The sequence below is a fragment of the Harpia harpyja genome, chromosome 10 (genome assembly GCF_026419915.1).
Source record: "Harpia harpyja isolate bHarHar1 chromosome 10, bHarHar1 primary haplotype, whole genome shotgun sequence".
Taxonomy (NCBI): domain Eukaryota; kingdom Metazoa; phylum Chordata; class Aves; order Accipitriformes; family Accipitridae; genus Harpia; species Harpia harpyja.
Window position 1 is genome coordinate 26,028,961 of NC_068949.1, and position 26,427 is coordinate 26,055,387.

At 42.0% G+C, this 26,427-nt stretch overlaps 2 protein-coding genes across 5 annotated transcripts in view; one reads left to right on the top strand and one right to left on the bottom strand.

Moving 5' to 3' along the window:
* WDFY4 (WDFY family member 4) overlaps positions 1–26,427 on the top strand; it is a 147,233-nt gene that overhangs the window by 85,343 nt on the left and 35,463 nt on the right. For all 3 annotated transcript variants that reach the window (XM_052798548.1, XM_052798550.1, XM_052798549.1), the window contains exons 43-47: positions 624–790; positions 11,741–11,889; positions 13,022–13,142; positions 15,580–15,665; positions 17,109–17,171. In XM_052798548.1, coding sequence (XP_052654508.1) covers positions 624–790; positions 11,741–11,889; positions 13,022–13,142; positions 15,580–15,665; positions 17,109–17,171 — 586 coding nt within the window. The remainder of the gene's footprint in view (positions 1–623; positions 791–11,740; positions 11,890–13,021; positions 13,143–15,579; positions 15,666–17,108; positions 17,172–26,427) is intronic.
* LOC128146791 (V-set and transmembrane domain-containing protein 4-like) overlaps positions 17,389–26,427 on the bottom strand; it is a 94,981-nt gene continuing 85,942 nt past the window's right edge. The window contains exons 1-2 of one of the 2 annotated variants that reach the window (XM_052798554.1): positions 25,276–25,694; positions 17,389–20,923 (exon numbers count right to left, since the gene is read on the bottom strand). In XM_052798554.1, the coding sequence (XP_052654514.1) occupies positions 20,045–20,833 (789 nt within the window). In that variant the 5' untranslated portion in view covers positions 20,834–20,923; positions 25,276–25,694 and the 3' untranslated portion in view covers positions 17,389–20,044. Of the gene's footprint in view, positions 20,924–25,275; positions 25,695–26,427 lie in introns of those variants that run through there. The other variant, XM_052798552.1, reaches the window with a different exon arrangement.

Here is a 26,427-nt window from a genome sequence, read left to right on the forward strand (position 1 = left end):
ATGTCAACCAAGTCTAAGGCTGTGGATTTCAACCATCTGTATGGCTGCTCCAGGTCAAGCTTCTAGTGTACACTGTTGGAAATAGGCAGTATTGTCGTATATTTTTTTAATGTGATACGGCCTAGCAAACAAGTGAGAGTGGAGCTCATTGTTCTAGACTCCAAACAAGACTGAAGTACTACATAGCTTCTGCATGAAAGTGGTTAGTCTACCTCAATAAGAAGGCTGATCATGCCTTCCCTAACTGTGTGAACTGCATGAATTTGCAAAACTTGGTACACAGCAAGGTATGAGTGGATTGTCACTCCTTGGGTTCTCTTAAGATCCTGCTCAGTTCATGTCCCCAGAAGACTACCATTTTCAGTTTTTCCTAATTTCCTAATGTTCAGTGATTGTAGAAATTTAGTTTGAATTATGACTGAGTCCAGCTACCTGTTTTTAGTTCCCTGAACTAAGCATCCTTCTTTAGGACTCACAGATTTTACTTCTCTCTTGCCTGTTTTTTTGCAGATAAATAATGCTATTTCCCAAGGTAGAACAGATTGGGTGAAAGTCTAAATTGCAAATGCTTTTGGTGTCATTCGGCTGCCACTAAAACTGCAATCTCTTTTATACTGATATAGGAGAGCTGATGTTAAATGGAGCAGAAAGGGAGATGGATAAGAAGGGATTGGATTGCAACCAGCTAACGTTCTTCCCTGCACTACACGAAAGTTTCCATTCAGAAGACTTCTTGGAACTGTGTGTGGAGAGACAAATTATACTGCAGGAGTTTGCAGAGAGTGAAAAGGTAGGAAAATGAGCTAGAAAATTTTCTCAGGGGGGATGGCATTTTAGAAGGTAAACTGTATTTGGAGGTCTATCTGTTCCTTTCAGTTTGGGGTTCAGGTGGATTCTGGCTACAGTAAACACCATCACTATTTGTTTCCTTAGAGCAGTTAAAATTTTCCAGCCTCTGTATGAACTCCTGTATAGACTTATTCTTGAAGAACATTTAACATTAACTCTTTGAAGTAACAGAAAAAAAACTGGGGCATGTGACGAAGGTATTCTTGTACCTGTGAGACAGTATTGTCTGAATTTGCCTAAGACATGGCAAATTATGAGACTCTGAGAATCCTATCCTGCTTCCCCACCTTCACTCATGCTCAGAGCAGTGCCTGGATCAAATTTATTTATTACTTCTGGAAGAGTGTGCCAATTTTGTATAGGTTGTTAGTTCAGCAATGTTTAAATCTCTTCCTGATGAATACCAGAAAACGTTTCCTCCTCCCTTCACATGCCTTTTTCCTCTTTGCCTCCCCATGACTACTGAACAGATTGTTCCCTCTAATGCCATAGAGACTTTCCCTGCTTCCTGTTTGATGTTTCCATTGTGTGTCATCTAGTCAAAACAGTGCTGTTCCTTCTTTGCTCTTGTACTGGACTAGATGGCCCTTCTCCCAGGTTTCTTCCCAGCATAAGGAAGAGGCAGGTTCAGGAACACTGAGGGAGGACATGAACTGTGGAGTAAATAGGGGTGACTCTGTTAGGGGGATGGTAACTTTGGTCTGGTGTTCTCATTTAATCCCTTGGCTCAAAAGTCAGCAACCTGCCCTTTGCTCTCAGCATAGTCCCCACAAGGGTGACTCCAAATCAAATCCTTGATGTTGGATATGCACTGCATATAGCCATTTTCCGCAGGACTATGAGAGATTTTGTCATAAGTAGTAGACCTGGCCTCATTCTCTGATCTTTTGAAGTCTACCTGTTTCTTCCAGTTGCATCATTCCCCCTGTTGGCCCAAGTGTTAGCATCCCATAGTGGAAGCCAAGGGTCAGACTTGGAGTATTTAAACTGAGCCATCAGAGTGCTGTGATAGTTGTACATAGATACAGAAATAATGATTTTATTTTTGTGTCTCAATACCATTGCCAAATTTTCTTGATGCTTTGCCAGTGGCCAAGGGTCACATTTGTGCTCTCTAACATGATGGCTTCCTCATGCCATTAGAGCTGTTTGTACACTGTCTGTCTGTACAACATAATTCATTTCCCTGCCCCTCCTCCTTTTCTCCTCTCCCCCCATACCTCTCCCCAGGAGAAGGAGACAGGCATGAAAATGCGAGGCATGTTTTCCATGAGCTGATCTCATTTTGAGCCTTCAGGCTGTTTGTCTCTTCTCCATGTAACTCCACAGGAAGCCGTCAGAAATGCCAGGCATGTTTTTTTCCAGCAGCAGTCACTGTGTTGCTGAGCTGACAGAAGTATTAAAAAAAGCAGTAGGGGGTGGCATTAGCTGTCCTGCGCTCACTTAGTGCGCTGCGGTCCTGCCTTGTAAATGGCTGCCTCGTGAGCTGTTTGTACTTTAAGCAGGCAACTGGAACCATCTTACCTACTGCACTGCACAGAAAAGACATTGCGATACTTTGGCAGATACTAGGTTGATTTCTGGAACACAGGGATAGCCCTTGTCTGGAAAGTGATTGTTCTTTTATAATGTCACCCAGTGCTACTTTTTTGCATTACCATTAAACAGACACCTTTGTACGTATTCAGATATGAGAGATGGCTTTTTGCAGAAGCAGCAGATCAAATGCTATTGACATTGTCTGTTGGTTCAGAGTCTGTTCTTCAGCAAGTTAAATCAGGAGAATATGGGTGCAGATGGGGTATTGTTATGCTAATATCATCAGTCTTTTGTTTTATCTGACTTGAAAAATAGAATAGAAAACATTTCTAGGCATTCCTGTGAAAATAATTTTAAGTATTTAAACAAGGTAAGTTTACCACTTGGACTGCAAGAGAAAGGGGCTATAAAGGAGAAAGCAAATGGATATGGTTTGAGTATAGGCTAAAGGAAGCTACTGAGTGGTTAGTCCCTGAGGGAGGGGAGACTAATTGTATGAGGGAGCAGTCATGCTCTGTGTGTTTGAACAGCACCCAGACCATGCAAAGTCCAGCCTTTAGATATGTCCTTTTTTGACACTTTTTTAATGCAATAAACTACCCACAGAAGAATGCATTTCCCAGATTTCAAAGTCAAACACTCTGAATTTAGGAAATGCCAGAAAACAAGAAATTATTGCCAGATATGTGCAATTACAGCCCTTAATGACATAATCACTTGCTGATTTTACCATAAGACTATCCATTCTGCTTTACCAGTACATAGAGTGGAAGGTATGTCCATCCAAATCCATACCTTTAAAGTAGTATATAGTTGTATTGATCATAAGTCTGTCTCTTCCAGCCAGGATCCTTGTAATACATATAACTGCATGTTCTGTGTTCTGTAGCAAGCAGGAATGTTGTAGATTCCAGTCATCTTCCTTACACAGTGTTAATTTGTTACTAGAATATGTCCATCCTGAGCAGATTCTATGAAAAGAATAGTACTTAATCCTGTAGTTACATGGTAACATAATGCATTTACAAAGGTGCTGAATTCAGGCTGACTTTTGAGGGTATGACTTTGCAATCATAATAATGCTTTCTTAAATTTTGTGTGACATTCCCAAAGCTTGAAAATGGAGGCCTCTATCACACCTCCCAAGAATAGCAGGCCAATGGCAGAATTGCTGAAAATTACAGGTATCACACTGTCATCTGCTGGAGAAAACACCTTTAGAGCCTTTCAGGCCTTTATAATGGCTTCTGCCAAGTGGCAGCTGGAGGGGATAGTAGGAGTATGTTTGATCCTGGATATAGACCTGTCCTGTAGAGGGAGGATGTTGCAAAGGAAACACAAATCTCCTCCACCGTGTGTCCCAGCCCTTCCTTTGGGAGGGAGAGCGTGTTGTGGTGAGCACATTTTCTTTCCCGATTATTTGAAGTTTAGCCTCAGCTGTTGCGACCCTCTTAGCTGCCCCTGAATTCCTGTTGTTTGAGCTGTCTACCCCATTCTCCTCACCTATATAGTACAGCCTCCAATTCTCAGGATTCTTGATCTCATCCTATTTCCCTTGCCCAGAGAGTCCTAGTCTCTCCTCTACAGTCACCCTACCCTAGATGTAGTGTCATTTCGAGTTATATGAAGCTCCTTGCTGTTCTTTCCCTGTTTCTTTCTCTATTCTGCACCAGTTTCCCCTAGTCCTCAACAGCTTTCAGTGATCTGCTAGATGCAGATTGAAAAGCCAAAAACCTTGTATGCAGTGTTGGTGAAATGCAAGATACAGAGGGCCATTGTTGTGCTTTGGCTCTGTGGAGGTACATAAAGAAGTAAGTGGGTGTTCAGAGGAGTTGTAGATGTTTGTGGCTCACCCACACACTCAGAGTCTGGGCACAAGGGATGGAGGGTCAGGGTAGTTGTTTGCAGACTAAAGCAGAATGGTGGGCTGGTAACTGAGATATTTTGTTGCTTCACATCTGCCACACTTTCTCCGCTGCGACAGTCTAGGGAAAACGATGCATCACCAGGGACTCGCCCTGGGGAGAAAACGGACTAACACAGATACTGTGGATCAAACGGTTTCTCCGTTTATTAACTGTGCAACACTTGGTTATATATGTTTCTAGTATCTACTCACGCATAAGCCATTTGTTGATTGGTTAACATGTGCCACTCGTGCTTAAACAATAGTCTAATTGGATAAAGTCTTCTGATCACGTGAATAGTTTCCTCCACCTGCATGCTGTCTGGCACCCTGTCTTCGGTCACGTTGCCCTCCTGTTATCAGTCATGTACGCCCGACCTTGGTCTACTTTTTGTGCTTACTTCAGCAAACTTATAACAGCAAACAAAGAATAACAGTTGTGCCTTATGCACTTTCCCTCATTCTCCCACAAGTTCTCCCACAATTCTCCCACAACATCCTCCCTTACAGATGGCCCCAGCAGGGACCACTTGTGAAAGCTGGGCAAAAGGACTGCTCTTGGTGTTCTTGGGATGAATGTGACTTTGAAGTCAAAGTTGGGAGTTGAGTCACCTTATTGCTGAATGTTTGGAACTGGTGCTGTAGTTACAGTAGTGTAAAGTAGTATCTATGTGTATATGCCCAAAGCAGCACAAGGTGTTTGTTTTTTCCTGCACACAAGTTGATGTGTGTAATTCACTAGATGAATATATCAGTCTGCAGGTGCAGATTTACAGGTGCTGCTGTCAGGCTTGTCCTCTCAGAAGTTACTGAACTGTCATACTCTGGCTGCTTGGTTATACATTTTGCTGAGGCTCCGTTAAGGTTATAATGTGCACAGTGAAGATTATATTTTGCATGTATCTTTAGTGTACTGAGACTGTACACATCACAGGCATGGAAGGACAGGTTATATGTGATGTGGGTGATGTTACACAACATGTGCTGCTGCAGAATTTTGCAAGAGAAATGCAAATAGGAACTTGTCCTGAACTAATCTATCAACTTGCCTACCAAAGGCCAGAGCCAACCCTTTAAATAACGCTGGCTTACCAGCAGAGACAGGGAGATTGCATTCCTTATCTGCAACCTGAGCCCCAACTGCAAGATTGCTTCCCTGATCTTTACAAGCCTAAAGTAGTCCTACCAGGTTGTTAATGTGCATTTAGCATGTAATAGATGAAGAAAATGTTGGAAGGCTTGGGGAATGGTTTTGGTGTAGAAATTGTGACTTTTGGGGAAAAGTAAACCTCTATTTGCCAGCAAGTCATTCAAGATGGTAAGAAATCCAAGCAGCTGGGGTAATGAATCTGAAGTTAACAAGAGGGCATGGCCTAGCAGAAATCTGGGCACAATGCCTTTCCTTGAAGGAGGGGCTGGAGAGAGCACAGGAGTTGCCAAGAACAATAGCAGAAGGGACTAGCATAAATCAGAGGGAGTGGGATCCATGGTTGGGAGAAAAGAGCTGATTAAAGAACAGGCTCAACTGAAAGAGGGAGCAGCTATAAAGCTCAGCATCTAGGACTGGCAGAATGGTGCAGCAGCTCTGCATCCACTTGTGGAGCCAATGTTTTTAGGGGCATTGCACATACCTCACAGCTATGAATAGAATAGAATAATTTCAGTTGGAAGGGACCTACAGTGATCATTAAGTCCAACTACCTGACCACTTCAGGGCTGACCAAAAGTTAAAAACATGTTATTAAGGACATTGTCCAAATGCCTCTTAAACACTGACGGGCTTAGTGCAGTGACCACCTCTCTAGGAAGCCTGTTCCAGTGTTTGACCACCCTCTCAGTAAAGAAATACTTCCTCATGTCCAGTCTAAGCCTCCCCTGGCACAGCTCTAAACCATTCCCATGCGTCCTATCACTGGATACCAGGGAGAAGAGATCAGCACCTCCCTCTCCACTTCTCTTCCTCAAGAAGCTGTAGAGAACAAAATGCAAAACATCAAGGCATGCTGTTTTCATGGGAGCACTGTTACACTTCATCCCAGTGCTGATGTACAGTGGGAACCGGGGACGAGCTGTTGTGGTCAAAGCAGAAGGCTGGGAAGCCAGGTCCTTGGCACAAGCCCCTTCCCCAGCCCATGTTCCTCCATCCCTACCCCAGCTCAGTGAACAACTTTGCTACTAGGTGCGAAGGACAGGGTCTGACTCATGCTGTAAGTGTCACAAAAAACCCCAGAGCATCTTTAGCTGGATCTCTGCTCTTCTGGATGTGCTCCTTTACCATACTACTTTGTGCTCCATGGATACCTTCTAGTATTCTCTCTTCATATCTGGTTCTGGGGTGGGGTTTTTTTAGTGTTTTCCTTGATGAAAAAAGTCTTTCAATTGCAAGGCTGTAGCTTCTTCCTGGATCTCTGCAGAGCTCCTGACAAACGCCAGGGCCCTGACTGCCACCTCAAGCAAGTGCAGCTGATCCCCTAACAGTTGCTTTCCGTAGAATGATGCAGCAGGGGAAGGAGCAGGCAGACTTTGCTGTGGTTAATCCTAAGAGATTCACGGGAGCAGTTGGAAGGGCGTGAACTTGAGTGAACTGACCTAAGGGGAAATTTAAGGGCTTATATTAGTTTTTGGCAGCTTTTTCTTTTTGAGAGGAGCCTGGAGTGAGACAGAGATGTCTGGGTGTGCAAGAGGTATAAGCACAATCCTATTAGAACTGTCTTCCAGATGCTATCATCAGCTAAGGGATGCCAGCTTCTCAGGCTGGTGATGGGCCAGGACAGATGGCAGCTTTCATCACAGAAAGCAAGGACAAAGAGCAGTCCCAGTGCCCACAACCACGTACAAGACAAGAGCCTCCTGCCACCATTGCTTTCTCCCAAATATCTGATATTCTTTCCTTGCAGCATTTGAGAATTTGTTAAAACCTGAGAAGTGCATGCAGAAGAAACACCTTCCACAAGGGGTTTTGCTCCAGTGGAGTAAGGGAGGGAGGGTGAGTGGAGGCTAGCTGCAAAAAAGGAATGTGTCCTCGGTCTTCTAAGGTAAAGTTGTGACAACAAGGCTTTCTTTCTAGTGATTGCAATGGTTTCACTCAAGCCTGAGCAGAAGAAATTTGATGCAATGTTTGTAGCAGTTCAGATGTGACCAAACTTGAGCCTAGAGCCCCTACCACTAAAGACTAGGTCAAGCAGATTTAGTTTCCTTTGGTCATTGAGCAGCTGGAGAGAATGAAGCAACCTGTCATGTATTCTTAAGTTGTGATTAATGAGACGCATGTGTGATGGTTTCAAAGTAAGATGAGACTTCAACAACAAGCAGACTAACAATCATTGCAGGAAAAAGGTCTTGTGAGTGGCACAGAGAGGTGGACATGTGTTGCTCTCACTTACCATGATAACACGTATGTTTCCCTAGCAAAAATAGTGAAGGCAGCGTATTTGATTTCATGCGCTCCCAGTAATTTTAAACTCTGTGGCCTTAAATAACATTGGCCCTAGTTTACTGACATGTCATTTGTAGCTGATGCACCCTGGGATTCCTCAATACACAACAGAAAGGGCAGAAATAGTATATGACTACAGGTTTCATCTCTGTGATTCCTGATACAGTGCTACCTGAATGTGTTGCTTTTATGTGTATTGTGTAAAGTTTTTGTAGCTTTTGCTGAGCAAGTGATTAGAGACAGCTGTGAGTGTTTACAGGGAAACATGAGAAGTGACAATGAGGAGGAAGGGGCTTCAGGAAGTCCCTAAGCCACTGGTTGCTGAGAAGGTATATGGAGATCAAGAATCGCTCCATACCTAGCACGTTTCTTATACTCTTTCCATAAGCTTCTATTACTAAGATGCAGGATAGTTGTTTGGATGAACCACTGAACTGACTTGGAGTAGCCATTCTTTTGTCCTTATTCTGTAAACATGCTGTGCTCAGGAGATTGTGTGGCATGGGTAAGTGTGTTCCAGTAACATGGTTTTGTGACTTCAATTTCCTTGCATTGTATTTTTCCCTGGAGGGGCCATGCTAATGCTGCTAGAGTCTGCAGGAATAGATGGCTAACCTCTTCCAGTGTTTTTGAAAAACTGTGTAGACTCTTTGCATCTTCAGGCATGTAATTCCTTTGGAAATCTGGCTCTTGAACTCAAGAGCAGATATGCTTTTATGGCTATTCACTTAATGCAACTGGAACATTTACAAAGAGCTCTTCTGAAAAACAAGAAAAAGAAAATCCCATGCCTTTAGCTTTAATTTCCTTGTACATCTGAATGAACAGAGCAATCAAGAGATGCAGGGCTTTGGGCAATACCTTAGAAGGAAATTATTCAATTATTTTATGTCATGTTTGCTTCATTGATTAATGATTCTAGTGGCTGGTGAACTGGATTCTGTTCTGTTTTGACAGAAAAGGAAAGGTTTTATTTAATCTATGATAATTTCAGGCTGCTTTGTGTTTCCATGCAAGACCGTAGGTACAAGGCTGTCCTGGTGGGGGTTCTGTAGTACACCTCTTTGTCAGATCTTTATTACCCACCCAGAATAAAATGAGCCCTGCTCTCCAAATTGGAACAACTGACTCAGCCCAAGGGCTCTAGTATTCCTAACAGTGCAAATGTGTTTAATTCTGTCGGGGGATATGACATCAAATTGAAGAAATGGATTTGGCACTGGTGACTGTTACTGGTTGGGTAGTATAGAAGACAGAATGTACTGGGGCTTAGAGTTTAAGGTTTGAGAAAGAGAGGTACACGGTCTCTCCCCTCTCAAGGCCTGCTAATGTGCCGGTCCTGCCTTAGGTGGAGTAACAAAGTGATTATTTGTGCCAGACCGTATTAGTGATCGTGAGCAGGCCCCCTTCACAATTCACGTGCCTCCCAAAACCACACACATGATCTCTGGCACATGGGCAGGGTTTGCTGAGGTGGATTTCTTAGAAGTCTGGATTTTAACTTTGTGTCCATTTAGCTATTTTACACAACTGCCTGATGTTTCAATATTCAGTTACCTTCTTTTTGGGAAGAAGTGATCTTTCTGCTATTTAATTACTTCAGGAAACCCTGTGGTTTGCTAATGTGAGCAGAATTCCCCAGTATTCTCAGTGCAAGCATACATGCCTCTAACCATGTAATGGTACAGACATACGCAGGCAGTCCAGTTCAGAGAGTTCTGTGGTTGGTATATCCCCACAGAGACAGGCATTCCTGTGGGATCAGCAGGAAAGGTGATGGAAAAACGCTAGCTTCCTCTTAGAAATAATTTAGAGGGGAAAGAAAAAGAGATTGAAGGGATTTTAATGAAAAATTACCCACAGAAATCTTGCAGGGTTGTTTTTTTTTTTAAACCCAGACCAAAAACAACATTCTGTGCCCACTATGTGACTTCAAAATGAACCCCCCTATTTTGCTGGTAAAATAATTGCTTTTCAGTAAAAAAAAAAATTAAATGTAGAAAAAAGATTTTATTTCAATTATTTATGAATTTATTATTTATGTTATGCTGGCATCCAAGACTGAAAGCTTGTGTAGCAGGGTGGGTCTGTTTCAGCTGACCTGAGTTAGCCTATGTGTATTTTGAGATAGAGGCAAGGAAGGTTGTAGATTTGATTCCAGAAATTGTGTGGTAGGAACAAAGGCAAAAAGCAAAGGAGAACCATACCTACTATACATACGACTGTGTAGACTTTACGTGATCCAGTAGAACCAATGCTATTTCTGGGTCATTTTTGCATGCACAAAATATAATACAGGACTCTTGTTCTTATGAAGCTTGGTAGAGGTAAGATCATTGAGATTTTAAAAGAAAAAAACAGACTTTGTGATACTTCTCATACTTGTCAATCAGTTCTCTCAAGAGCATTGCACTAGATTTCTGAACCAGCAAACTTCTGTTATGTAATTGCCTCTCAGATCTAATCCCTCTGTATGCAGCCCTCTGGTCCTTGGCTTCAGATGGACTCAGCTCACAAAATTTTACACGAATTTCTGGATTGTAGGTAGTTTAGGATTGTCTTGATTTACAGGGGCAGCTCAACAGTGAGCAGTTTTCTTAGTATGTAAGGTAGTGTTAGTGTTTTAAAATTTTGGAAGCATTAGTGTTTTGTTGTAGTACGAACATTTGAAGGGATCTTTGCAAATAGAGGGTGCTTCATCTGAGACTGGGCTTATAGGCTGATGCTTAGCTCCTACCTCCTTCCCTGGGAATGTAGGATATACCGGTTCAAAGTTCTGGTCCAAACTGGGCACAGCAGTGGGTTGACCTTGATCCTCCCAGCTGACTGCACTAACCAGTGGACTGCTGTTTTGGAGCTGAGTATATATAGAAGAGTGAATCAACAGACAAGAAAAATTAGGAACTTCATGCCTCTAAACGTTAGGGAAATTCTTTACAAAGAATTACTGCTTGATTTAAAATCAGAACTTTAAGTTTCCTGCAGCCCACACAATTTTCCAGATTGTTGGGCTTTTCTGGTATCTGTATTGGTCTGTTTCCTTTCTATACCATCGCTCAGCCATTGAAACTGTTTCAGAAAAAAGGCTTTTTTTTCTTTATCAAATCTGGTCAATTCCCAAGCAAATTTTCTATGAACTGGCATATATGACTGAAGAACTACTTTGTTGAAAAATTCCCAATACTTCTAAACTGTGGGTTAGAAATTCCTCTATTTTAAGGGCCAAGTTAATTTGCTCAGGAGAAAGAAAAAGAAAGTGAGTCTTAGGATGCCAAGGGAGGTTTTTTAAACTATTCCAGAATGTTTAACTAAATCTTTAAGACAACTAGAATCATAGATTCATGTATTTTGATTAGCCTTCTGTATAATAAAGGATGGAAAAGTGCCAGTGCAAAGAGTTTTATGTTACTGAGATTTCAATCCATTGTATGCTGATCCAGCTGACCATGGTGAGATACATACCTAGAATATTAGATCTTTTCCTTGCTCATTGCTCCCTGGGATCCCTTTGTAGGATTTTTTCAAGTATATATTTCACTGGGATCTAAATAAAAGTATTTGCCTTTCACTGTATTCTAAATATACATATATTTATTATATGCCACTGTTTTTCTGTTTGGTGCTGTGTAAGTCACTTCCTCAGGGCTTCAACCCCCTGCCTGTGTAGTAAGTACTGCTGTCTAACAAAGTTTTGCAGTGATAACTCCTGTAACACTTGCAAGCTCTTCATTTTCTGTAGTGATGTTGCTAAATATAGCCACAGACAGATGGGGAAGTAACAGATTTACTGGGGGAAAAGAGCATAAGACCCTCCCACTACTAGTACCACAGAGGCAGGCACTGTCAGTCATATGGTGATTTTGTGGCTGCATCCCTATAGACCTGCTGATCAAGATGGCAGCTGTTTTGGTACAAATATATGTCCTTCTGAATCATTGGGTCTTGCTTCCTGCTGTCCCTGTCTCCTGTGTTACCCACTCCTGGCTTCATTATGCTTGCTTCCATACTAGGTCACATTCAAGTGCTCTGTGGCAGTTGTGCAGGGGCATACAGCATTGGAAGGAGTGCTGCTTTTTGGCAAGGAGCACTTTTACATTTGCGAGTGCTTTGTGTTATCTCCTCTAGAAGAAGTCTACTGTACACGTCACTGCTTGTCCAGGTGAGTCATTCTTTCCTCCCAGAGATCTGCTTGGTTAACTTCAGTATTGACACATGAATACCTAGAATTTGCACAGACTTTGAGGGAATTTCAAGAAGGATATTAGCACAGCAAGAAGTTTCCCATTCTTTCTATCTATTCATGGAATTGTTTAACATAACTAACACAGGTGCTTGTTCACAGGCTTTGGAGGTGCAACAAGAACTCCCAGCTCCAACAGATGGAGATGGTGGGCAGTCTAACACATTGCTGTTTTTCAGTTCTTTTAAAGTGTTGTTAATGTTTCTTTCTGATTGGCTCCCATCTTTTATTCATATGGAACAGTCATTACAAGAGCCTTTAGCTTCATTGTCTCGTAAGTTTTTTGTTTGTTTCTCCAAGACAGAATCATAATTAATATTTGGCACACTGCTATCATCTTTGACTCATGATTTATTGAAACTGATCAATATTGAAAATGAGTCTGTTAGACTTAGCTCTTTGCGCATACTGTGTGCTCATGTGCAAAGCCCAGTGGGACAGTGAGTAACTCAGTGTTTTTGCTCCCTGACTGTCTGCTCTGCATCAAATTCTTACTAAGTCCAATATCAGTCAATCTGATCAGGTGACTTAAGGATCGATTGGACTGGGTCCGATAAAAGCTTAGATTGTTTTTCTAAGGGATTTGCTATGAACTAGGCTGTAGATAGCAACTGCAGTACATGTACACGACTAAAGTAATAACGAATTAATTGCTTAATTATTAGTTCCAATTAATTGCTGTTTATAATAGCTGTGTGTCCATATGATGCTTGCCCTTGCCCCAGGCTTTCAGGTTCTCCCACCCAGCTCCTTCCCTTGCTGCTTCTCAGACTTCAGTGTGTGCAAAACTTTGCTGTCTGCCTGTTTGCATGCACTAAAATAATTCCAAACCTACCCTTAGCCTCCACAGGCTCTTTAATTTATTTTGGGAACTAGTACAAAATCTGCCTTCAGTATTTAGCTTTGTTTTCAATTCATGTATGCCCCAGTTGATCTTGCTATCTCATAGTATTTTTATTCTTCTTTAGGGAGGACTTGGATGTTCGTGATGGCTCTCCTGATCTTTTTTGTTTCAAGTTAATTTTTCTTTCTTTATATTTTTCTCTTCCAGCATCAGTGATCCATTTATTTTCAACTTATGTCATAAAGATCATGCTGTGGGAGACCAGATGTGTTCCCGTTATTCGTATCATGATATAAAAGAGATTCACCTGATGCGCTTTCTTCTGCAGGTAGGAGCTAACATGCTCAGTCATTTGAGAAAAAGCTGCAACAGCAGTGATGACATGTGACTGAAAACTACTTCCACAATTTTTACTAAGACTGCTGAGATTTACTTGAGTCCCAAAATGCCTTTGCTCCCATCATTGCTTCATTAGCCTTTGGTAATACAAACTCCTTCCTATATTCACCAGAGTGTTTAAGCACCCTCACTGGAGTGGTTGGCTTATTAGTTGTTAGGCTAACAATGTTCTTCACAGTTTATCTCAATGTTTTTGAAAATAAGACTTGAAGTCAATATCCTGTGTTTTGATGGAAGCTCCCAGTAAGTGTCTGACTTTCAGTAATACTCAGCTCCCACAGACGTCAGTAGTTTTGGACACCAGTGGATTATGGGTATGTGTAACATGCTTACCCTGGGCCTCTTGCAATAACTTCCAAGTTGTGCATGTGAGTCAATAAATGAATCATAAGTCAGAGCAGAGGATTTGAATCCTCTGTGCCTTTAGCTGCGCTACCCAGAAGCTACTCATCACCAGTGGCCTGGTACCCTTTTAGTTTTGTCTGGTTTAGATGGGCCTGTGATGAGAATCACAGAAGAGTTGTAGCTAGAGCTCCTTGCAGCACCAGAGCCTGTGCTTGCTCTAGAGGGTTTTGGTACAGTCTAAAGAGTAATTCACAGATTTTGTCTGACAAAAATATGGCATTTTGAAGCAGCCATAACTGGTTACCTGTTATTTTGAATCCATTTTTGGAAGGTTGAGATTCAAAAGAGAATTAAGAAAACATTCAGAAAATTCAAAGGTTGGAGAAAATGGGGCTGATAATTGTCTTATGTCATGTAGTATGGCACTCATCCATGACTCAGGCCTGTTTTATTTTATATTTAATTATGTATGCAAAATGGACAATTTTATTAGGTGAGACTTGCTTCAAGATATAGCATATCTCAGTGGTTAGGTCACTCTCCAAGCATGTATAGGAACATTAAGTCTTGTTCTGAGTAACTGTATGAAGCTTATTTTCTTATATCACTGGTGAGCAACCTGAACAACAGAACTGTCACCTCTTCTGTTTTGTGAATAGCATCAAAGTTGCCAGTGGAATCTTGCTGCCTTCTCATATATTCAAATGTCTGTGTATGCATGGATTTTTTTAAACATGTGAAATGGAAATGTTTTGTGTGACCCAAAGTGAAAAATGGAGATGAGTAAAAACAGTCTTTGTTTGAGTGGACTTGGGGCAAAGGCGGAGTTTGAGGGGGTTTTGTGGTTTTTTTGGCTGGGGGGGTGGTTTGGTGTTTTTGTTTTGTTTTGATTTGTTTCAATTAACAAACTGAAAACTCAGGTATCTGTATCAGGCTCTCAAGTTCTTGCACTAGGACTCCATGTCACAAACTGCTTTGAAAAAATATTGCAGAAAAAGAAGAAAACTGATTTCTTGCACTTTCCCTGCAGGACAGGTGGATCAGCTGTTTGGGCAGCTACTGTGCCTCAGAAAGCTATCTCCTGTTTGTGCACATAGCCCAGCTCAGAGCAAAGCACTGTGAAACCACACGGCCCAATTCTGTAATGATGACACTTGAGCAGACTTGGTTTGGGAAGCTGAGCTTCAGAGCAAACGCTGCAAGCTGTTTGTTGTCATAGCTACTCTCATATTACCTTTCTGATTATACTTTATTTGTGAATCATGTATGGGGCAGTTGCCATTGAGATGTTTTTCTAGGTTTGTATTGCACCTGCCATGTTTGGATTGAAACTCATGTCTGGGGTCCCCAGACACTACATGTCATTTGTAGTTTTACTTGACTGACTTTGGGGAAAAAAGGGCCACTCAATGAGTAAATAATAGGATTATATGCAAACGTCTGACACAACAATTGTGTGGAGACCTTGCAGAAAAAAGGGGGTGAAGTTTTCAACTTTGATTGTTTAAAGCTTCAGTGAGAAGTGTCATAAACTCCCCTTCCTCCTCTGCTGCTTCTTGTCAGGAGAAATTATTTTGGCATTTCTGTTGAGCTCACTATTCATTTAGAAAGCAGTATGGTTGCTTTCTAAAAGAAACTCTTATTTAGCATCCCCTCTTCATGTTATCTTTCTCACCTAATCAGAAGTGAATACTACTAATGTCTTGTTAATCACACTGAGATTTCAAGATAAAAATGCTTCAGAAGCAGCAGGAGGAGGTGGGTGATGGAACCAATATCTGGAGTTTGGGTTTGCTTCAGAGAAGCATTTGAACTCCTAGTCAACCCAGTATGACCATTCCTACAGTTGGAGAAACTGGGAATATTAGGCATATTTTGCTATAGTTCTTCACACTTGATACAAAGTCAAGGCCTGTTTTTTTTTTTAAAGCCCTGAAGAATTGGACAGGCCATGATGGACTCTTTGCAGCACTAGGCTTTGCTCTGCAGCTCTTCACACTGTAAATGGTTTATCTTTCCAGGAGATTGCCTTGGAAATATTCTTCAAAAATGGTTACTCCAGATTTCTTGTCTTCCATGACAGCGACAGAAATAAGATATTTAAGAGGTAATCACTACTTCATAATAACATGTGAACACCCAGGTGACACTCCTGGTCTATTGCCCCTATTTATCCTGGTTTCAGATGTCTGTTTTGTGCTGCCCCAGGGGCTTTTTCTTCAATTGCAGGCCCTTGGTCTTTACTGGGTTACACTTAAGCAAAGCTATGAAATTTTTCTTTTGCTGACCTGTGAATTCTTCGGAGCATTATATATTGATTTATCAAGGGAGCTAGTGCATGCGTTCTAGCACCCAGTGGTGTGTTGTATGTCCCTGCATCCCAGGAAATTGCATTTGTAGCTGTGCCGCTTCCTCTCACTGAGATGACAGCCACCTCCATCTCGCCTCACAGTACTACGTGAAAGAAGGTTTCTTCCTGCCTTCTTCCAACACAGGAAGTGTCATTAGATTCTTTAGGAATAAAACTTTTTTGTCTCTCTGACTGACTTTATCTTTGGTGTAGAGTTAACTTTTAACAATGGAATTTTTGTTTAAAAAAAGATTTCTCCTTAAGTGCTTGTCTTGTTTGATGGAACTTGAATGTAAGACTATGAGGTGATTAATTTGCACTTTGTTTTCTTGCATTTTTTTTTCCTACTGCAGTTCTGGCCGCTATATCAGGTTTAATTTCACTATCCTTTATGCAGAAAAAATACTTCAATACGTAGTAGTTCCTGTGGCAAATTCTGCAGCCTGGACTGAGGATTGGTACTGTTAATTTCTAAACAATCATAGCAGTTCCTTCTGCTCCTGAAATCTCTGAACAGTTTCTAACGGGGTATTGCTTAAAAAGTCAATGCAGATTTATCTGTTTGTTCTTTCTAAACTGGCTGCATAGTGTGGCTACTTAGAATCACCGGGTTCTGCCCCAGAGCCTGCTGCTTTGTTTAGCCCTTATCTTTGCTGTGTCTCAGCTCTGACAAATATCTCTTGGGGGAATCTTGTGGAGGCAGTTCAATAAAAGGTTTTGATCCTCAGCTGCCTGTATTGCCCCTCAACTGAAGGTCACCAAACCTACATATTTCAAGAGTTTAGTATGTCTGACATCATAAACCCCCAGTGAAAGTAAACAGGAATGGCTGAGGCATGGGTTGGTATTCCTTTCTGCTGTTTTTCCTAGATAAATGTCTGAGCAGGTTCTCATTCTTTGGCTTTAACTAATAGCACCTTAAACCACCTGATCATAAGTCCATAGCCCTATGTATCAATTCAAGGTCCTGTTTGGGAAAGAAACTGCTTTTATACAACCCATAGACAACTCCTTAATATTAAATGTATGCTTTTGCTGTGTTGTCTTGCAGCTTTGTCCTAGGTTAGAGTCTCAGTGAAATGCTGTGGCATCCTTAAGGAAAAAAGTTGCTGTCAGAACTTGATATAGGTTATATACATATGTAAAGTATACAGATAACCATTTAAATAATTATAATGTGACCTTTCATATCTCCTATAGATTTTGCTCTTTCCAACCTGCTTTGAAGTCGAAGGGGATAACAGAAGAGTCTTTGAATATAAGGTAAAACATAGGAAACATTGGATAACTGTAGATAAGTGCAATTGTGTGAATAAGTTGCACCTTAAAAAAGCATCTAGAAACTTACCTATTTGTGCCCCCTGTTTTAAAGATTCAAAGGTGTCCCCAGAACTCTGAAAAGCATTCTAGTGTACAGCATCCACAGTGTGAAGACGTGAAGAACATGTTGAGTAGCTGACTGTGCATAGTTGATTAATAATTATTACCTCCTTAATATGACTTTATTGGTAAACTCTACACAGACAGTTAGTGTGGGAAAGAGACAGTCAGTGAGGTGAGGTTAGAGCTAATCCATAATGCTTCTGCATAATGGCCTCTTTATTGCGTGGTTAGGGCAGACAATGATAGATGTACACATGGATATTTTGGCATGTTATAGTAACTGTGTCAGATTTACCACTGCAGGGAAAAAAGTTTTCTTCTAGTGGGAGGTGATTGAGAGCATGTTCCATGCTGACCTTGAGTTACTTGCATGCCTGTAACTCTTCTCAATTTGGATATCTGAGGAACACAAGCCTGAATGCCTAATTGGTGTCCTCTGAAATGATTGCCTGGAGGCTGGAATACTGCTGAGACCTGAGGGGCAGATTACCCCTAGGAGTTATTGTGGCCTGTGTCAGCTGTACTATTCTTCTTAATTTTTACTCTACCTGTTGTAGATCATTACCTATCTTGTAAATGAACATTTTCACCCCTGAGTACCAGCCATCAGCTTGCAAAAAGTATCAGTGCAGTATGCAGCCAGCTCTGGCTAGAGCCTAACCTATGCCAGAGGTGATGGTTGACTCTATGGAGAATGATGCGTGTTCTGTGTGGAGTAACCAATAACTGACCCCAGGGTTTCCTTTCCCAGTGCTTGCTGGGTGCTCAACAGGTGGGAATGTCTTGAGATAAGATGCACTATGGCTGCAGGAACTTTGGGCTTTAGCTGGGCATGTCATTATCATGAGAAAAACTTGACTCATGTTTGGTCTCAGAGATTGAAGCAGGGAGTATGTCTAGGTCTAAAGTAGCCTGTCCTGAATCCCATAAGGCTTTGCCTTCAGTTTTACTCTATTGGCTGAGAGAGGACCCTGTGCATCTTACTCACTCTCAGCATGTAAGGGGCCTTTGGCATAGCTTTGGCTGGGCCATGTTAGACCATGAGCTGAATTAAAATAAACACGAGATAGTGCCACTGCCTAAGTAATGATCCCAGAAAAGTTGTGCTTAAGTGGAAGGTTAGAGAAAATGACCCCAGTGGGCATGATTCCCTTTACCAAGCTCCAGTCTGGGAACCAAAGGACTGAGGACTTGATGATTTTACTTTTCTCTCATTTAAATTCTGGAGCCACTTCTGAGTTAGAAAAATTCAGGAGCAGCACAAGGGGCTCCTTCCCCATCTAGGGGGCAATGGACATCTTCCACAGCATCCCAGCTTTTCCTGCCCTACCTGAGGCAGGGAGGAAGTCCAGACTGAGCTCTTTGCCCAGGCACACTATTAATAATTGCACAGCTGAAGCATGGAAAGAAGAAATTACTAGTTTGATGTATCCTATGACATTGAGGTAGTAGCATTTCTGTGAAACCTCATATCAGTTTTTCCACCTAGCCCATAGGAATAATACCCAGGAGTTCTGACTCCCAGGCTCTACTGTAGCCATTTAAGAAATTATGATGGGCTGTTACTGGACAACTGAGTACTTTGCCCCTGGCACTTTATTCTTCATTTAAATATACTTAAATGTTTGCCGTCACCATATGTTATACGGCCACAGCTAGCATCTCTTCTTGTGTCATGCCTGACTGCTTTTATAATCTGCTTGTTGGTTGTACCTGTATATTGCTGTTTGCAGGCTGCCAGCACTCTCTGCCCTAGGGATGTGATTTGAGCAAGTGAATGTGTGTGCTCAGGTGCACATGTACATGCGCATACGTGAACAGAAAGCTAGAAGTACTGTGGGGACACCACACCTGATTTCATCAATTCACCAGCTGACTCTTGGATCATGGAAGAGGGTGACTCTTCTTCTCTTTTCACTGCTTAAGTGATATGCCCAGAACCCTTAAAGAGAGCAATCTTTTCCCTAACCCTTCTCTATTCTGTGCCTTCCTTGGAGGGAGACTCAGAGGCAGACAAAACACAATGAATATAGGTGGTGGTGCTGATTGTGTCGTTCAAGTTAGAGATCACTGCACCCAGGTATAGCACCCAAAATCCCAGAGAACTTCCTTATGCACAGTCTGGCCCCTTGATGGCAAACAGGATGACTGGTTGTTTAGCTCTAAGCATTGTGTTTGCACTGCTTAGTTACTCCTGAGCATAATATTTGTGTCATCTGCCTCTGCTGAATTGGAACAAGCTCATGGTTCCTACACTGACAGTGCCTATCTGAGATTCTCTGAGGTGTTGGTGGCAGCCACCAGCAGCAGAAGGTTCCCAGGTCTGTTCCTTTTCCTCCAAATGGTATTTACTGAGACTAGTTTAACTGTGTCTCGCCCTATGAAAATGAACAAAACTAATGTTTGGAGCTTAGTGGTGGGAGTGGAGTTACTAGAAAAAACTATCTTTTTGAAGATTCCTTCGCTGGACACGTGCACACACAAAAGACCAAAAAACCCCCAAACAAACCCAAACGTGGAGAACATGTTGTAGGAACAGGTCCAGATGGAAATAGTCCTTCCTTTCCCAAGTATACATCTGTTTTAGTTGGTTTAGATTCCGTTTTAGAGACCACACAGGTCTGCTGCTTCTAAAACTGAGTAGATCTTTAAAGGAAGAGAACTGCAGAAAAAGGGAGGAGGAAGGTACTCAGCTTTTTATTAGCTTGGACTGGACTTCATGGGACATGGTCTGTGGAGTGCCTTGGTATATTTCAGGGGTGTTTGCCTCTTAATCTCCATTCTTCTTGATTATCCTTTGCAGTGGAATTGGGTGTAAGGAGTAATGGGAAACTTGGCTTCTTTGAGGGGCTAGGTGTCACATTCTTTAGCTTGTTCAGCTTGTCCCTCTCATCCTGACACATCTTCAGGCAGGAAGAGCACAGTTCTTTATCTTGTACTAAGTAAAGCATTTCTGTGCGTTTAATGGAGTCAGCATGCTCTTCTTGTTCTGTTGAATCTGGGAAAGGGTTTCTTTTTGCATTCAGTTTCTTGAGCTTGGGGAGCTTTTTCACACTGTTTGGGATGGTGGTCAAGGCGTTGTCAAAGAGACCTATCTCATTAAGTTCCTTCAGGGCCCCAAGACCGGTGGGAATACTGTCAAGACAGTTCAAGCCAAGGTTAAGAATACGCAGGTTCCTGAGAAGGTTCAACTCTTCTGGCAGATTTTTGGTGGTCAGCTTGTTGTTACATATATTCAGGTAGAAGAGGTTCTGAAGTGTACCTATTGCCTTGGGCAGCTCCTCAAGCTGATTACTATGCAGGTCCAGCCAGCGCAGTTTCTGGAACTTCTCGATGCTGCTTGGAATCTTTTTTAACATGTTTCTGCTCAGATCAAGTTCATCCACATCAGCCAGTTTCAGAATGCACTTGGGGAAGGTGGTGATACCCATCTTGCTTAAGTCAAGACGGCGCCCTCCATCAAAAGATATCCGGATGGAATTTTTGGCAATTTTCAAGGTGATCTTTTTCCCTTTTTGACCTTTTGCTTTCCCCTTGGCCATCTCTCCACTGAGAGGCAGACAGACACACCAGACTCTGTAGATAAAGGTGGAAACTCCAGTAAAGCCTTTGAAAGCAGTGGCTGTTACTCCCTAAATAAAAACAAAAGAATCACATAGTTATAAATTAACATGTGACTGCTGGACTGTTCAGAAGTCTTTTTTTTTTTTTTTAAGGTCAGGACTTTTCAACCCTGAAGCTGCAACTCTGAAAGTTCTTCCTGAAAGTATTTTGAGTAGATGAAATTCTAATAATTTACAATATTACTTTATTGCATTGTAACACCTATATTGCATTACAGGGTGAAATTACAAGTGGGAGAAATTTTCTGTCTTTCATCCCTAGATACTGATTTGAGTTCAGCATGTAATGAAACTGAGTGAAATGTGTAATTACCTATCAGCTGTTTGGGGACCTAAGAAAAATGTATTGTGGGTCTCAATCCAGTCCTTAGGGACTGCACTAAAAGAAGCTATCCAAAATCGCACATATTCTGCCAGACCAACAGGTTGCCTTCTTTACAGGCCTGGCATCTGTTGAAAGGTTGGTTAAACATCCTGTTTAATGGACCTGAGATCTGGGCTGTGGACACTACTGAAAGATTAAATATTTAAAGCAAGTGATTAAGAGTCTTGTTTTAACCAGGACCTCAGGAACATAGTGGGCTCCCAGATTTGCCAGGACTGCTTGCAGTTCATAGATCACCTGCAGGGCAGACTGCAACAGGGGGTCTGTGTCACTGCTGCTTATGACATGTTAAACCAGGCCTTGCTAAGTGCCTCCTGTGCTTTCAAGGACAGACTCTGGATACTCTAACCTTGTCTTTCCATCCATGCTGCAGGATAGATGGGCTCCCACTGCAAAGGTGTCCCACCCTCAAAAAATGCGTGTAGGTACTCTGGTCAGACTTTTGACTCATACTGATGCTCAGTGTGTACTATGTGCTTTGTCGAATTGAGGCCTGTATGAGTAGTAGTCCACTGTAGTCTCAGGTTTGGTGAACTATCGCTCTAATCGAAGGTCATCAAATACAGCTGCTAATTATGGCTAGTGACAAAGGAAATAGACTGATTCCCTGGAAATGGATGACAACGTCCTCTCAACCAGAGTGCAGAGAGGAGCATGGGTTACAGCTGGCTAATCTCAGGATGGTCCGGGTGCTCTGGCATTTAATTGTGAAGAGTCAAATTGCAGCTTTGATGAATGATTGTTTGGGACAAAATATGGATTTGTCTACAATACATTTCCCTATTAGAAAGGCTTCATTACAAACCCTTCAGGCTTTTTGGCTACTCATTAATCATGTGCAAATACATGAAGGGGAAGCTCAGGCTACAACTAAGGCATTTCAGCTCCTTTTCAATTACATGCCATAGCCAAAAATAATGCAAAAGCAAGGGGGATCTCTGCCAGTTACCACCTACCCTCCCAAGAGCTCCATAATGAGGCAGATGCTTCAAAAAATACTGGAAGCATCACAGTGGGGTCAGTCTTGCCCTGAGGGTATGTTCCAAAATTGGATCTTTGTTATTTTATATAAAAATATTTAAACACAGTTAAATCTTTCTGTGTCTCTCACCAGTACTTACAGGGCCATATTACCATTATATCTGAAGGCCTCTCACTCTTTGTTGTATTTAACCTGACAGTGCCCCAAGGACAATATCAATGCTATTCTTTCCATAGTGTAGACTGGTAACTGAAGCAAAGTACTCTACAGTGGAAAATGAAGCACTTTCTCCACCTTTGTTGAAGTTAGCTTAAATAATTTGCCCAGGAGTGGGTAGGAAATTCTGGAGATCAAAACAACAGTTTTTTTAATCACAGTTCACTCATTTTAAGGATTTGATGCAATATTCTTGTTGGCAATTCTGTGAAGATAAAGTTCAACTGCATGGGAAATGCCAGAGCCCTACTGCTGGTACAGGACACCCTGAATCTGTTACTGGTACACTGAGCGTCACTACCATGCTTCAGAAAAAGATCTGCAGGGCAGCTTCCTTACACTTTGGCAGAATGGAAAGAGACTTTCTGCTTCCTGCAATTGGTGTGAACCTGGTGACTTTTGGGTCCAACTTTATCTCTGAATTTTGTGATGGATGAGTTGCCCAAAACATTCAGCACATTTTGATCAGTGAAGCTTTTCAGCCAAGTATGCCTTTAAAAAAATGAAAGGGAGCCTCAAGGAAATTTTTTTTCTGAATTAAAAATGATAATTTCTTTTAAAATGCTTTTTGAAACATCTGTAAAACTCTCAGAAAGAAAACATTGTTTTCAGTTCCTAGTAATTTTTTCCTATTAATTTTCATTTAAAATCCAAGGGGGAAGCACTGATCCAAAACAGTTTCCTTTCTTAAAAATACCAGCTTGCCAAAAAATCAGCCTGTTCTGCAGCTGTCTGTTAATGCTGGTTCCCAGTGCTGGTGTCCCTCTGTGCTGTGCGTGCCTGGGAGCACTAGAGGGAGCCTGGTGTACAAGGTTGAGTGCTGGAGGCTTGTCAGGAACAGCACCGTTCAATCTTTTGGGTTTGAGTACTTCTCTGTCAATAACCCTTGCCAACTTGTTACAAAGTTTGAACCTGGACTTTCAGACCAAACAAGCAGATCACTTTAATTTTCCTGAAGACAGATCTCTTTGTGTGTTGCACTGGATAATGCCCAGACTTCAAAGAGATTTTTAACCACCTCCTTTAGTCAGATTTTTTAAAATCCTACTGTGGACCTCTAAGATGCACTGATCAGGAAAACATGAGTCTCTAGGGAGTGGTCATTCTTTCCAAGTGCTATTTCCTTTGGGTTAAAAGTTGCAGCCGTGTTTCAAACATACAAAAAGGTGATTTGCAATCCCAAAGATAGGGGTTTGCACTAGAGGTCTGCAGAAACACCGGGTGCCAGACAACTTGAAGGGAATGAATAGCTCTCTTCTCTCCGCATGCTTGTAAACTAATTATCAGTGTTTCACAGGGCTGTAGCTGGAGATAATGGAACTTAGCCGTGTCTCATTTTCTTTAGCTCTGCATAAGAGGGCTCCAGTTCTGTAGCCACTGATATTAAAAATTCAGGAATTGCAGGAGCCCTCCTTGCTATTTGACCTCATGTTCACAGTGCATCTCCTGGGATAGCAGAGGGAGAGTTACATGTGTTGTCCTACTACCTGAGAAACGATGATGACAAGAGGGAACTCTCTTTACTCATTTTCTTGAAACCCTCACCACACTGCCAGGTTCACCATCTGAGTTGCTGGCAATCCTTTGCCCGGGGGTGGGGGTGCTGCTTTTCTGTGTGTATAAGGTCTTGCTAAAGAGTATCTTAACTAGAAAACTCTTTCCCTTTTTATCCACACTTGGTAAAATCTTTTGTCTGGATTGGGCTTTTGAAAGTCCAGGGCTAACCCCAGAGCTTTAAGAGTGTTTCACAGGCTCAGAGCTTTGAGGCTGACCTGATACAGAAATTGATAGAAAATGTGTTAAGGGCATCATGCTGTCTGTGGTGCTCTGTGTTGCTGGGAGCTGCAGGGAGGGAGCAGACCTTGAGCATCAGGACTAGGGCTGTCAGCATCTCTCTGAGGCAAGGAAGGATTGGAGATTACTCCTTATCTGCACTTAAGCACTTGCACAGGGCCCAGTCATGACTCCTTGTAGCTTAAGCCTGTCTTAAGAAGGAGATCTGATCCTAGAAGAATACAGATTTTGACCCTGCTGATGCAGTCTCTTCTACCTGACCCTTTCTTCTTCCTTTCTCAGCATAGGGCTGGTAGGAGCAGAACAGGCCTTCTGCCTGTGACACTGTCTGGGTGTTTCAGGACCTTGTCCTCTGTGGTTCTGCCTGTTCTTTTCATTCCATAGGTTGCTTCACTGCACCCAAAGCTGCACAGAATCACCTTGACCACATCTTGAACTAGTCTGTGAGAAAAGTTTCCTCTGTCTTTCCTCCTGGAAGTCTGCGTATTGCAGAGCAGGCCTGCCAAGCCCAGTGGAGCTACGCATGCCCTGCACCTCTCTGGTGGCAGGAAAGCAGTGAGGTGACATGTTCTAATTCACCCATGGAATAGCTCTATGGAAATACTTTCATATAAAGCTTAAAACCAGCATTTGTACAGTGAATGATTTTGCATGAAGCCAAGCAGTTCCAGCTAGGGTAGGTTTTTATTTTCCTGCTTACAAGCATGTTACCATTTCTTTGTTGTTGGATACAATCTGCTGTGGAAGAGAGATTAATTCACTATCTTAAATGCAGTCTCATGTTTAGACTAAATCCTGCCATGAGCAAATAGGCAGAGAGAGGTTTTCTTCCTTAATTTTCTTGCTTTTCTAGATCACTTCAGAGCCACTGTGCTATCACAGAGTGCAAGGTCACTTATAAAACCAAGACCCACCAAAAATAAATGAAAATATTGTTTCATCTTAACAGTTCTGCCAGACTGCCCCCCCTACATAAGATCTTACCGGCTAGCAGCTAGGAAGACTTAGAAGGCGAGGTATAGACGTCAAAAGCTGTTTGGTTTTTTTCAGTAGTGTGGGATGAGCCTTCATGGTCTGTTACTGTGCAGTTGTCCTCTGTCTGCTCGTCTTTGAGTAATGAATTAGTCTTTCAGTCTGTAAATAAACCCATGAGCAGGGAGCACAGGACAATTTCCTTTTCACAGTCCTGCAAATTCTGAATCGTACTTCCTTGATGGAAAATAGCAGCCCTTCAAGAAACTTGTGTATATGAATGTGCGGGGAGGAGGAGAACAGTGAAAAGGACTTCCCCGGCTTCAGGGTCTTTCTATTCAATTCTCTTTCCACAGCCTGTGAAACTTTTGTTCCTAAGCAACAGCAACGCTAGGTCCTTGGAGATCATTAGCATAATGTTTGGTTCCAGCATGCAAGTTCAAGCTGGAGGGAAAAGAACTAAACGGCATGCAGTGCCTGCAAATGTTAGATTTCAAATTATGCAGAAAGAAAAAGCATCTGGACCTCGTTAGAAGCTGTTCGTCAGCTTCTAACATTGCCTTAACTGTCCATTTTAGTCATTTGGCTATTTCATTTTACTTGGATGTAACACAATGTGAGATACTTGTATGTGTGTGTTAAAACTCACAACATTTGTGATGCCATCTTTAGCATGTGCCAGGTCAGATAGATATGGACACAGGAGGGAAGGCTCATTCAGCAGTGCAGCAGAGAGGATGTGAGCTACGGCTTATATTCATCTATCTGTGACCCTTCAAAACTGCAGTTGGTACAACAATTTCCCTTTGTAGCAGGTGAATATACTGGAATTTGTCTCTGTGACTGGGGCTAAAAAGCTCAAGCTTTTAGTAACTGGTTGCAATAATTTCGAAATAGTATCTGGAAAAAAAGAACCATGAAAGAGAAATAGCTGTGTGTTTTGTGGTAAGTATTGTTCACAGGAGATGCAACATTGAAGTCCCTCTCTTGCTGATAATGGGTCCGGGATATTATTGGCATAAAGAATCTGATAATGTTGATGTGCTTGCCTGATTCCAGGGTTGGAGATTGCATTCTGCTCACCTCAACAAATTAATTGAATTTACTTGATGTTTTTCTTCATGACCTAAAGTGTGCCTGGGTGCAGCATTTCTGCAGTGGAAA